This window comes from Panicum virgatum, chromosome 4K (assembly GCF_016808335.1).
Source record: "Panicum virgatum strain AP13 chromosome 4K, P.virgatum_v5, whole genome shotgun sequence".
Classification (NCBI taxonomy): domain Eukaryota; kingdom Viridiplantae; phylum Streptophyta; class Magnoliopsida; order Poales; family Poaceae; genus Panicum; species Panicum virgatum.
In genome coordinates this window covers 7,365,422-7,379,082 of record NC_053139.1, presented here as the reverse complement: position 1 = coordinate 7,379,082, position 13,661 = coordinate 7,365,422, and the positions used below count along the sequence as shown (strand labels likewise).

Below are 13,661 nucleotides of genomic sequence, written 5' to 3'. Positions count from 1 at the left end.
CGCGGTGCGCCATCTCCCCCCGCGCGGCTCCTCGACGGTCGATGTCGCATCTGCCCCCTCGGCCCCACGAGCGGCAAGCGCTACTGGTAGCGATGAACGCCGCTGCGCGCGATGGCCCAGCACTACATCAACGCCACCTTGCGCGAGGGCCCGGCCGCGCCATCTCGCTCCGCGCGCTGCAAGGCGTGGAGAGCCGGACGGCAGCCAGTAGCGCCTGTTGGAGGCGACAGTGCTACCGGCGCCGCGCTGCAGCGAGCCGCGTGGAGGCTAGCGGCGTTGGGGAGGACGGGGAGGGCGAGCTGTTGCTGTAGCGGAGGTGCGGGGGGAAGGGGGTAGGCGGCTGCGGTGTCGGGATGTGGGGGAAGGGGATGGGCAGCGGGGTTGGGCGCGGCGTGGTGGAGGAGGAGGCCGAGTTTTTTTTTCCGACAAGCCGAGAAGCCATTCATCTGGCTGATCGGACGGCCGAGAATTCGCTGGTGACGTGGCCACGCTGGTTGGCCTTCATTTGGTCCAAGAATCATAGGGAAAGATGTGGCCATGCCATGGCCTCCTCTCGCGGCGACGTGGCAGCAGCCGCCCGAGCTAGTGAAACTAGCAAATAAAAGAAAACCTGAAGTGTGCATCGTGGAGATCAGTGTTCGGTACGAGATGTAAAAGGATGTTTGGTCTTGTAACTTCCTATCGAGATTACACGCACGCAAGTGGCGAATTCTTGCAACCTGTTTTTCCCTCGCTCGACAGCTCGGCTACACATACAACTTCCATTACTAAGTGCAAGTATTATAAGCTTACATCGGCGGGCAGGCTCGCTGGACTGGATACATACGAAAAAAGGCATCACTGAGGGAGAGAGAAGGATGCGGACGTCTCGGCAGATGTCGGCTGAAAGCGTGCAATTAGCTCTGAGCTCTGCCTCCCGTTAGTTCTGCGAGGCTGCTGGGCCATAAACGGTGGAGCCCGCCATCACAAACTCAGCAGCTCGGGGTGAGCTGGAGTGCGAGAAGCCGGAAAGCAAACGCAACCATTAACCTAAAGCATCTCTAATAAATTACTCATCTATCTTTTCAATATTAAAAAATTAATGTTTTAATGATGGAGGTGCTCCAGCAGATCACCAATCCAATTCCCATTACCTATAAATTTTTTTAATAACCAAAACACATCTTCCTCTTACTTAAATGAAGGGAATTTTCCCTCTACCTTATTCTTGGTGATTGAATTTTAGTAGTCTACTGCAGTAATCATTACTTAAAACATAAAAGTAATTATTAGTAATGGAGAGAGAGTATATTTTGAGTACGGAGTATGTGTAATCTGTTGAGGTAAACTTTGCAACTTTAACTTATATAAATATAAAAAAGCGGGCTTAGTCAAACGTTCCGATGAGAAAGGGGAGGCAATATATGCCAACTTTTGACCGTGTTTTCTTACTTCTCCAATGAAGCATCCCCATCCTAATGGACGAGGCTCAAAATGGCGTGGGACATTAGATTATCCGATTTCATTTGTGCAGCGGTACCAACCGTGGTTAGGGTTGATGTTTTTAGGTCCAAACAAAAAACAATTTCGTAGTTTCAATGTAGTCAAAGGTATCCGGTCACTGTAGCTCCTCCCTCTTGCCGAGCATCGAGTCCAGCAACATGGACAAAAGAGAGGTCTAGAAGAAGCATAACTCGATCTACCCCTCAGTTTGAAATTATAAATCGTTTGTACAAAATATTACTTTTTTATTGAGACTTTTATCAAATATAAATTCTTCAAAAATAATTTAATTTTGACTATATTTGTATAAATTTTTTAAATAAGACGATTGATTAAATTTAATATCAAAAAATTAAATGACTTATAATTTGGAACTAATAAAGTAACGGTTATACTTTACTCAAGTACCAATCGCATAGCCTGTACAGGTATCTCAATGATCATGGACTCTCGCCAATAAAGTCGATTGAATAGGAAACTCAAGGTCGTTTGGAACTCGATCAAGACCGCTATGCGTCATTTTTTTTTTTGCAAAAGCATCGAGCAAAAACAAAGGAGAGGCACGAGCAAACCGTTTTTCACGAGGCACGTTCTCTTGGTGCAATACGTGTTCTCGGCAAAAAAAACATTTTCTTTGACTAAGAAAAAGAAAAACATTGATCGCAAGGGCAATTGAACAAGAAATCCCCATCGCAAAGTCCGCCGCGCCCCCGTTCCGTTGAGAACGAGGCGAACCCCGTTGCGGGTCTCCGGCGGCTCCAAAGCCCACCGCAGACCTCCTGCGGGCCCCACGAGCCCACCCTCCATACATACAGGCGGACACGGGCACCCCCTCGCAGTTCGCGGCCAGCGCACAGCACGCCACTCGAACACCCCTTCTTCTCCCCTCCCCTCCCCCTCCCCCTCCCCGCCTCGTTTCCATCGCCGCCACCCTCTCCTCCTCCTCCGCCCCCGACCTCGCCGCCAGCCGCCATGCAGAGCCTCCTCCTGCCCACCGCCGCGGCGGCCCCGGCGGCGGCTCCGCGGGGCCGGCGGCAGCCGCCCCGGCGCGTCTCCGTCCGCGCCTCCGCGGCGGCGGCGGCGGCGGCCCCGCGGCGGGAGACGGATCCCAGGAAGCGGGTAGTGATCACGGGGATGGGGCTGGTCTCCGTGTTCGGGAACGACGTCGACGCCTACTACGACCGCCTGCTCGCCGGGGAGAGCGGCATCGGCCCCATCGACCGCTTCGACGCCTCCAAGTTCCCCACCCGCTTCGCCGGCCAGATCCGGGGGTTCTCCTCCGAGGGGTACATCGACGGCAAGAACGACCGCCGCCTCGACGACTGCCTCCGCTACTGCATCGTCAGCGGCAAGAAGGCGCTCGAGGCCGCCGGGATCGCCCACGGCTCCAAGCCCATGGAAAAGGTAGCGCATCTCGGATTGTTGCTTAAATAAAATGCCGCAGCTTTTCTGGCGAGTAAAGCCGGGAGCTTTTGGCCAGATAAAAGTGTCCTGGGGGTCTCACACTCTGGGTAGATCAGGTCACGTTGGTTGGTTGGTTGGTTGTGTGATGGTAACCGCATTTTACTTCTTTTTTATTTAGAATTGAGTTGTTATCTCTGGGGATAGTGAGAGTCATTACCTTGATGGGATACAGAGAGTTGACTAGTGGTAGGATATGGCATCTTAGCTTGACCAGGCGAGGAACACATGATCACTCTTGATTAACAATCTCGACGACACAGGTAGATTTCAAGTTGCATGAAAGTAAATGTGCCATCCTGGATCATGATTGTAGTTGGAAGTGGATGTGGGTCTTCTAGTTGTGCTCTTTGATGCAGAACGGAGGCTGAAGCATTTCTTATGGATTGAGCGGGTGAATATTAGTATTGGTTTGCGTAGTGTTAGATATTTTAATCAAGTCTTCTGGTCTTGTACGGCCTAATGGAGAATAGTTTGGTTTTGGTTGTAAGGGTTGGTTGAATTAAACCTTGCTTGCGACATAGGAACTCCTGAACTCTGTGAGCATTGCTAATTTAGAAAACATGATGGCTATCAAATTTTAGCAGAGCCACTTGTGTCAGAATTTGTGCAACAGTATAAATGTATAGTGTTCTATATTCTTGAGTTATTAGGGTGTGGGCCATGCTTCAGTTTGTTTGTACTGGCTAAATCGTAGATAAATTTACATTGCAGCCGTTCTGGATTAGAGGCCGAAAGTCTTCAGTTAGAATGGCGTTACATCTGCTTTATCTTTTGGTGTACGGCTGATTAAAAAACTTAGTGGGTGTTGGATGGCAAAGATAACAAAGAGGTGTGTTGATATCAGTCAAAATTGTAATGTATTTGGAAGCTTGGCTTGTGGGAGTAATGTGGTTTGGGTATAAATGGAAGGCCACGTACTTTATGAATCATGGCCCAATATAATGCCCCCCCCCCCCGCGCGCGAAAAAAAAACAAAACTACATTTAGACTTAGTTGGGCTCAGGATGATATGTCTGTAACTGGTTGAATTGGACCAATGGAGCACTTCAATTAAAGAATGATTTGGCGTAACTGTAGTAACACATGAGCATTGCAAATACCTGTTGTTTCATTTGATGATTCCCTTGCATTATTGTCACTTCTCCGAATAAATTAAATTGCCCTTTAGCACATCAATGTAATTTGGTCCGTACAGTATTGATAGTTGTTTCATTAGCTAGTTTTAGTATGTTTATTAAACCTAAAAGATTTGATTTTGTTTTTGATGCTATACTTGACAAAAGGGAGGGTTCTAATTGGTAAACATATTCTCTCTGGCAGATTGACAAGGCCCGGGCTGGCGTGCTTGTGGGCACTGGTATGGGTGGCCTCACGGTGTTTTCTGATGGTGTTCAGAATCTTATTGAGAAGGGATACAGAAAAATAACTCCTTTCTTCATCCCATATGCTATAACAAACATGGGATCCGCCTTGCTTGGAATGGACATTGGCTTCATGGGTCCAAACTACTCCATCTCCACTGCCTGTGCTACCTCGAACTACTGCTTCTATGCTGCAGCAAACCATATTCGCAGGGGCGAAGCTGATATAATGATTGCTGGTGGCACTGAAGCTGCAATTATTCCTATCGGTGTTGGTGGCTTTGTTGCATGTAGAGCACTGTCACAGAGGAATGATGACCCTAAAACAGCATCCAGGCCTTGGGACAAGGACCGTGATGGTTTTGTCATGGGTGAAGGAGCTGGAGTGCTGGTATGATCTATTAACATTATCTGATATTTTTGTGCCGCCTATAAACTGTAAAATACTTTATAGGACATCTGTTTTTGTCAAACATCTTCTGCCATGCCCTGAATGTGATATCTAATTCCTAATTCTTTCAACTTGAACAAGGTCATGGAGAGCCTAGAGCATGCAATGAAACGTGATGCACCGATAATTGCAGAGTATTTAGGAGGTGCTGTGAATTGTGATGCTTACCATATGACTGACCCAAGATCCGATGGCCTTGGTGTTTCATCATGCATTAAGCAAAGTCTCGAAGATGCTGGTGTGGCGCCAGAGGAGGTAATATACAAAGTTTTCAGACCTTAACATACCCTATTCATATTTGTTCTGTTTATGCATAAGCTTTTCTGTATTTCTAGTGTAGCACTTTGCGATCCTTAAATAACTATCCATAGTTGATTTTACTAGTTTTGTATTAGGATTTAGGAGTGCCACCTTTTTAATTCAATTATAATTTTTACTTATTGAGCTGGTGTGTAGTTTTTTCTATAAGGAGCTGGTGTGTAGTTTTTAATATACGGAGCTGGTGCATAGTCGTACCCAATAAATGCTAATTTCTGATACATTTCATACTTGATAAGTTTGTTTCTGTAAGGTATAAAATTAATTCTTTTGGTGTCAGAATTATAATATTTAACAATAAACTAAGATTGTGTTTTTAAATTTGATGTGCAATATTTCTGTCATCTAAGTGCTGTTTTTGAGTTTTGACTTGGCAAGTCCTCTGAAGAAGTCCTAATTAAATGGATTATTTACATCTATTTGCAGGTCAACTATATCAATTGTCATGCCACATCCACCCTTGCTGGTGATCTGGCAGAGGTGAATGCCATCAAAAAAGTCTTTAAGGACCCATCTGGGATCAAAATAAATGCAACCAAGGTACTTTATCCTCCTATGTTTTTTTTTTCTACCTCGGATTGATACATTGCCCATCCTGATTTGATGTTCCATTTGCAGTCCATGATAGGACACTGCCTTGGTGCAGCAGGTGGTTTGGAAGCCATTGCTACCGTTAAAGCCATAACTACTGGATGGGTGCATCCAAGCATAAACCAATTTGTATGTGTTGGTTTTCCATGCCCAAGTGAATTTAGCTGAAAAACTAGTAGAAGTCGCCAGTTAAATAATCTCGCTAGAAAAACTGATCACATTCTCTCTTGATTGCAGAACCCAGAGGAAGCAGTTGAATTTGATACTGTACCTAATGTAAAAAAGCAGCATGAAGTGAATGTTGGTAAGTATCAGTTTCCACGCACATTTCTCCCAACCAAACTCTTTCTGTCTCTCTCCTTATTTTTGTTTGTACTGCTATGCAGGTATCTCAAATTCCTTTGGATTCGGAGGTCACAATTCGGTGGTTGTATTTGCGCCATTTAAGCCATAAGGTGTTACTTGCTTCACAAATCTTGGTCAGAACAACGAAGGTCGTTCTAGGAATTTCGGGATTAAATTACCATGCGTTTTCTTTGGGGGCAGATTTGTTATCCGGCAATGTTACAAATGAACTGAGTAATGAGGTACATTACATTTTAGATAACTCCATGTTCATTTAGATTGAGAGCGGCTGTATAACGTTGTTTGAATCATTTTGTAATTGGTTGTACTCTTTTTCCCATGTAATGGAAGGTGTCCTGTAGAAGCACATTGGACCACCTTTGTTCAATACCCATACAATACAAATGTATTCGAGCCAGTGGCGAAGCCAGCCCGAGAATTCACCTAGGGCGGACTCATACTCTAAAATTTTCGCTACTAACGACAGCTTGCATGTTTTGAGCAAATATGGTAGAACAATCAACAAAAATCAAGGTGTTACCTTTTAATAATGGAAGTATCAATAATAGATGTTTCAATAGACAAATGAAGTCCAGAACCTGTCATTTTTTTACACAAATCAATTAGAAAACAACATTAATCATAAAACATTGAAGAATGTAAAAGGGACGTCTAAACATACCTTTCATGAGTGCTTGGGCCCGAGTTACTATCACTTGATGACTTTCTACTACTAGAAACAAAGAAGCTTTTCAAATCTGCATAGTTAATGAATTGAATCAGTAAATCGACTATAACTAATCAAGTCAAATAATGAAGCACAGATTTGGCAATACCCAGTTTCTTATAGCGCTTCTTTTTTACTAGAATTGAAGCTGCTTGCCTAGTTGTGGCGCCACTGTTTGAACCGATCTCATCTCCAGCTGTATCTCCCCCACCCACAACGGCTTCATCTGCTCCCCCATCCTTCACCAAATGAACAATATTGCAAAAATTCCCCAAAATCCAAATGACCAAATCCCCAATTGAATCGGCCCCAATCCTGGCCGGCGGGAGGCGGGCTGCTGCAGGAGGCACCGCTGCCGAGGGTCGAGGGCTCGAGGCAGGCTGCAGGCGGCCAGGCGCGCGGCCGGCGGGAGGCGCCGCCGCCGAGGGCCGAGGCGGGCTGTGGGCGCGCCGCGCGTGCGGCCGGCGGGAGGTGCTGCCGCCGTGGGCCGCCTGAGGCGGCCTGCAGGCTGCAGCGGTGCACGAGACGGCCGGACGGGGCGATGGGGCGACGGCCGGATGGCCGGGACGGGGCGACGGCCGACGGGCGGCCGGACGGGGCGAGGCCGACGGGCGGCCGGGCGGCGGGCGCAAATCCTAGAGGATGAGGCGACGAGCCGCGGCAGGCGCAGGCGGGCGGGGGCCGGCCGGCCGGGGGCGCGGATGGCCGGGACGGGGCGACGGCCGACGGGCGGCCGAGCGGCGGCACGGCAGGCGCAGGCGGGCGGGGGCCGGGGGCGCGGTCGCGGGTCGCGTCGCGCGGCTGGCCAAGCGGCCACCAAACCCTAGGCCGCGCTGCGCGCTGGGCTGAAGCCTAAGCGTCCCGCAGCCCAATAGTCGGCCCACGAGCCACCAAGTCTCGGCCCAGACGCCCAGTACGCGGTTGCCGGCGTCGAGCGTCGTCCTCGCTTCCGGTTTGCGCCGCCGCGATTTGCTCCTTCCCCGACGGGCGACGGCACCTGCCCGACGGCGTGGAGAAGTAGAACTGAGGTCTGACTTCTGAGGATATCCTCTACTGCTCGGCCAAGGGGACCTAGGGCGGCCGCCCGGGCTCGCCCTAGTGGTGGCTCCGCCCCTGATTCGAGCGCAGGTTTCTTGGTAGTTCGTACTGCTGCAGTATCAACTGTTATATGCAATCACAATTCCTTTTCTATTCGAACAGTTTAACAGATCCGTAAAGACCATATTCAGATGAAATGCCTATACACTTGACTAAAATGTACATTAATTCAAGACGTGCGATTTGAGATGATGTATGCTTTAAATGCGTGAAGTCGTGAATGGCAGATCCTCGGCAGATTATGATCATGGTGTGCTTCTGATTCCATGGAGTTAAAAGCACCCAAAGTAACATATATTTGAATTCGAAAATAATAATAAAAAATGAAGTTCGTGGTGTCTTGCAAAGTTCCGATTTTCTGAGGTATACTGTATACGCCACCGGTGGCACTAGACGCCTTCGTCGAGCGCAAAAAAAAAAGTACTCCTGTTTTAAATTATAGGTTGTTGGATTTTTTCGATTTCAAACTTGACCACTCGTTTTATTTAAAAATTTGTACAAAATATCACTTTTTTAATCGTGGGCTGCTTTATCAATACAAAATATTCAAAAATAACTTAAATTTAACAATATTTACAGAAGTGTTTGAATAAGTCGAGTAGTCAAATTTAAAGTAAAAAAAATCAAACGAACTATAATTTAAAACGGAGGTAGTACTTAACAAAATTTATTACACACGCGCACGGCGCATCATGCGCGCTTCTTGAGAGCATCATGCACTAATAGTCTGCTTCCCTCCCTGAACGTGAAGAAGGACATGGCCGTCGCTAGCTACGCGGCTCGATCACCTGCAGCTCGAAGCGCCGGAACTCCTCGGCGCACAAGGTATCGTCGCCGGAGCGCGGCGGCGCCCGGCCACGTAGGACGAACCTCACCTCAGCTTGCGCACGGTGTCCAATCAATCTTCAGCTTCCATAAAGCTGGTGGCCAGGCCCATTTTAATCTGCGTCAGTCCGGCCCAGCAGCAGCAGCAGCCACGCGGGCGACCCGAGACGCGCTCGGCCGTGTTCCGCCCGGCCCCGGCCGGCTCGAGGCCGCCCACGACCGGGTCCAACTCCAAACTCCAAGCACAAAACCGACTCCTCCAAATGCCCCCGTCACGTCGCGCACGTAGCGTTAGCCCGGCGCTGCCTCGCGTCGATCACCGTCCTCATCGACGCCACCGAACGCGGGCGGCGACGAGGACCATGTCGTCACGGGCGCCGGCAGCCGCCGCCGGAGGCGAGGGCGCGGACCGCCTGCTGTGGGCGAAGGCGGCCGAGCTGGAGCGCGACTTCGCCGGGTACAAGCGCCGGCTCGCCGAGCGGAGGGCGCAGGCTGCCGCCGCCGAGGTCGCGGCCTCCCGCGCCGACGAGGACGAGGCGGAGCGCCGCGGCGCCGGGGACGCGCCCGGGCGGGGGAGGCGGTACGAGGAGTACGTGCGGAGGAGGGACGAGCGGCTGCGCCACGAGTGGCGCGCGCGCATGGAGCGCAAGGAGGCCGAGGTGCAGGCCCTCTGGGCGCGCCTCGACCGCACCGGCTCCCGCGGCCGGCTCCGCGGCGGCGGCGGCGAGCTCGCCGCCGCCAGCCACGCCGGAGAGGTGAACTCCCGCACGCTTTTCTCCGCGACGCTTTCGCTTCCTTCCTTGCAGTTGCAGCTGACATCGAATTGCTTTCCCATCAGAACAGAACCTACTCTCTTTTTTTCTTGCATTTCTCGTGGCATTTTTTTTTCACCAAACGGTCGATCGATCATCCCTTTTTTCCTTTTCATGTTTCTGGTACCGAAAGTTAGAAACGGCACGCTCTAGACAGATTTCTGCTCGACATTATTTGTTCTCTACACCTTTTGGACGATGCAACCAGCAACTCTCACGTTTCCAGCTTCTTCTTGATCCTTGCGCTCCAGGCACACTTTGAAACTTTTGTGCCTTTCTTGTGATCCGTTATGTTTAGTTGAGCTATCGTACGTACTGTACACAGGACTTTTAGGTAAGACCCGTAACATGTTACACGCCATGTACTTCTTTTGGTTCATCTGTGACTATCTATCTAGTGAAAACGTAGCTAACAGTAATTTGTACTTGCTTTTGGTTAGTCTTATACTATTAAGAGGTGTGATTGTAAGGTAAATCTTTTGGCGAAATTTACTTGAATTTTGCCCAATATTTCTGAGACAATCATGTTCTCGGAAAGAAGTTATTAATTGAAATGTTGTCCAATGTTAATTGAAGTATATTCAGTTAATGCAGGATCATCATGGTAATCTGCGGCAAAAGCCCGGGAACCAGGAGGTGAAAGTGAAACCACCAGCCGCCCCTGGCACGCCAAGATGCAGCCCGGCAACCACGAAGCTCTCGCGCCCGCGGACCAGCGTGCCGTCGTCACCGACGGCGGGGGCGGCCAGCCCGAGGCTGTCCACCCCTGACCCCAGGCGGCGTCCTCTGCACCTGCAGCGGGCGCAGCCGCAGGCGGAGCCACCCGCCACGCCACGGAGGGAGAACAGGCTGCCGCCGCCGCCGCCGCCGCCGCCGCCCACCGCGACGGTGGCATCACCCGGCACGCCGAGGCCGAGGACGACGACGCTGTCGCGGAGCAGGAGCATGTTCAAGGACCGCGGCTGCTCGTCCGTCGCCGCCAGGGAGAGCCCCCGGCCGCCGCGGTTCCACTCCCCTCGGTCGAGCTGCGTCAGTGCCAGCAGCAACCTCAAAGAGCCGGCTCAGCCACTCCACGCCGACGGCGCCATTGCCGTGGTGCGGAGGAGCGCTTCGTGCTCCAATGAGCAGCAGGCTACAGTGCTCACCGATCTCAAGAAGGCCTCTGCTGCCATTGCTTCCGAGCCGTTTCATCCGAGGAGATCAGGCAATGGCGTCGAGCCCGCGTCGCCGCCTCCGGTGATTCGGATGGACAAACCTGACAGCAGCGAGATTGCTCCGACCACTGATGGAAATGCTGACAGCAAAGGTAACCACGAACGCGTCGATCAATCTTCGGACAAGTTGCGGAGTGTCGAGATCACCGGTGACTCCGACACCGAGCCGAGCTACGTGTACATCAAGAAGGACAGGGATGAGCAAACTCCGCGGCCATGTCAGGCATCGGCTGGCCTCGGGACATGTCCAGGGTCCCAACGACCGCGATCTGACAGCAAGGACGACAGCGACAATGTCGCCGACGACACCAGAGAATCAACCGGCAGCAACGACATCTCTGGAGAAACCACGGCGACAGACGCAGAAGAAGCTTCCCGGAGGGAGAGCTCTGAATCTCTCTACTCCAACGTTCAGTCTTCGTTCTCCCAAAGATCAGAGCTCGACACATCGGCCACCGAGCAATCGCCGGAATCCGGCGCTTCACCACGGCCACGGAAGAACACGGCGGTGGAGGATGGCGAGAAGAGCCTGCCAATTCCAAGCACCCCGAGGAGCAGCGTTACCGTTTCCATCACCGTGCAGTCGCCGATGGACGCGGTGACCGGGCTCAAGCGGTTCCTGACCTTCGGCAAGAAGAACAGCAAGGGAAGCGAGGCCGCCTCCGCCGCCGTTGTCGAGCGCACTCCGAATTCCATGGCCCCTGCCCCTCCGCGTGGTGATGGCTGCACGAGTGGAGAGTGGCCGGCAGGTGACTCTGTCAAGGTGCGATCGGGCTCCTCCGATGTTGCTTCGGCAGATGATCTGGACAGCAGTTATGTCATCTCTCCACACGGTAATTCTTGTGACTTCTGTCTCCTAGTCATAGAAGCACTCTGCAGATCAGATTCAGATGCTGTTGTCTGAACAAGCGAGCATCTTTGGATAGTAACTGAACAATTTTCACAGTTAAACAAAATAGAGTACCTGAAAAATTGACACCATCAAATTTAAGAACTACTTTCACGGTTGAACAAAACAGAGTACCTGAAAAATTGACACCATCAAATTTAAGAACTACTACAAGTTTCCGAAATGTTCCATTCTACTATCTGATATAGGCATGCTCACAACCATTGCACAGAACACCACAGTTTTTCAATACCATATGGTGATCTTCGTTTACAAGAAACAATGAATGCATGCATAGGAATCTGATAGGATATTCACTATGTTCGCTGCAACTAGCCAACAATGTTTTTCTCTCACACCAAACCAGCACCAGCCAACAGCCACCAGTCAGCCAGCAGTATTTTTCTCTCACAATAAATCAGCACCAGCCATCAGCGACAGCCCTGCGAACAGAGTGATTGTGACACTCCCGTTTGTCAAATTTTTTTATTATTACCAAAAAGCTTATGGATGTGGTGTACGCAGCTCGGTCTTTGCAAAGCCTGGTGCCATCTTATCCTGGCAATCCTGAACTGAAGGAACTGGCTCTGCCCGCCAAATCAGCAAGAGGTTTAGCAAGATTTCAGCGCGCATCCATTTCATTATGCTAGCGAAAGAGTATGCACCTTGATTCATTTCACTGGCTCTCTAATTGTGCCCTCTTTGCTTTTGTGGTTGCAGTACATCGATCGTTTTTCTCATTTGCATCGTTCAAGTCCAAAGCAGTTTGATTTCAGATCCGGGGATTTGTTGCTGCACATGTCGCATTCCAAAACTTCTTGGATCACCTGATACGGCAATCTGTGAAGTTCAGAATTTATTGGTTTGTAGCGTTGGGAGCAACAGAACAATTGGTGCTACTATATATGAAGCCTGAATACTGTGGCACGTCTAAATTTACCTTCATAATACTCCTAGCGAAACAATCTGAGTACCCCTTTCACTAGCAAGAACATGACGTTTTGAACGTTGGTTCTGTCAGACTTGCTGAATCTAGCCATCAGTAAGGATAGGAATCAAGGGTTGAAGGAATAGCACTTGGGAGAATCTGGCCATCAGTACGGTGAAATATTCGTATTAAGAATACGAAAATCGTAAGCATAGATTTATGTCTTAACCTAGATTCATAATAATCTCACAACTGTATGGTGTTTTACAGGTATAGGTAAATAGAATAGCAAAGAGATAGTGAACTAACACAATTTTCATTAAGTCAAGATAGTTTCCTAGTTTTTATCACCTTCACACTGTTTGGGAATTCGGTGGAGAAAAGCAAAGAGTAGTTCGTAAGGAATTTGGCTTGATAAGTTGCAAATTTATGCTATGTTTTATGCAACATTTCGTTTATTAAATATATTAATGCAAAATAGTTTCCTTGTATACTAACTGGAAACACTCCAATGGAAGAATAAAATCAATATGGAAAATCAGAAAGTATGTTACTAGATAAGTTGTGCTCAAATCATTATACTTCCAAATGAAATGCAGAACTAAATCGATATTTGGGGTTTTGAAAAACAAAAAAAATGCTGGATTTTAGTATAAGAGCCAGCATGCGTGTTTGAAGGTGCAAGGACAAGCATTCAGGAGCTGCCGTCGGACAATAACTGATGTTACTGATGGGTGCAGTTTGTGGGGCATGGCAGGAGCTTTCTAAAGTCTAAACTCCCGGAGCTCCTTGCCATGTCGCTGACAGCTGTCCTCGGTTGTGCTCTCGGCGGCGGCCGGCGGCTGGGGTCGTGGAGACGACCAGTCGACCACGGCGGCCGCCATGTGCTCAGCGCTCGCAGACCGCGACCGCCTCGTCCTCTACCTCTACGCGCGCGCGCTGGGTGTGAGGCGCCGTCAAACAGGACGCACCGGCGGTGGAGGTCGGGCCGCCGGAGAGCAGGGTCCCGACGGGGGCGAGGAGGTTGCGCGCCAGCGTCACGTTGGCGCCCTCCTCGCCGCATCTGTGCCACGACCGCGCTCATGCCCCCCGCCGATCCGAATACCCGATCCAGTGATGTCTTCTCCGTCTTCCCGGTGCTCGTCGGCTGCTCGAT

General features: G+C 50.0%; 2 protein-coding genes across 2 annotated transcripts; both read left to right on the top strand.

Moving 5' to 3' along the window:
- The first annotated feature begins 2,324 nt into the window (after positions 1-2,324).
- LOC120702909 (3-oxoacyl-[acyl-carrier-protein] synthase I, chloroplastic-like) lies at positions 2,325-6,428 on the top strand. Its single transcript, XM_039986881.1, has 7 exons — positions 2,325-2,886; positions 4,267-4,698; positions 4,840-5,013; positions 5,503-5,616; positions 5,695-5,796; positions 5,905-5,971; positions 6,054-6,428. The coding sequence occupies exons 1-7, from the start codon at positions 2,455-2,457 to the stop codon at positions 6,119-6,121; spliced, it is 1,389 nt and encodes a 462-aa protein (XP_039842815.1). The 5' UTR covers positions 2,325-2,454; the 3' UTR covers positions 6,122-6,428.
- Positions 6,429-8,816: 2,388 nt separating this feature from the next.
- Positions 8,817-12,822, top strand: LOC120701833 (serine/arginine repetitive matrix protein 1-like). Its single transcript, XM_039985645.1, has 4 exons — positions 8,817-9,417; positions 10,069-11,521; positions 12,103-12,186; positions 12,298-12,822. Exons 1-4 carry the CDS (start codon positions 8,926-8,928, stop codon positions 12,345-12,347), a joined length of 2,079 nt encoding a protein of 692 aa, XP_039841579.1. The 5' UTR covers positions 8,817-8,925; the 3' UTR covers positions 12,348-12,822.
- The last annotated feature ends 839 nt before the right edge of the window (positions 12,823-13,661 follow it).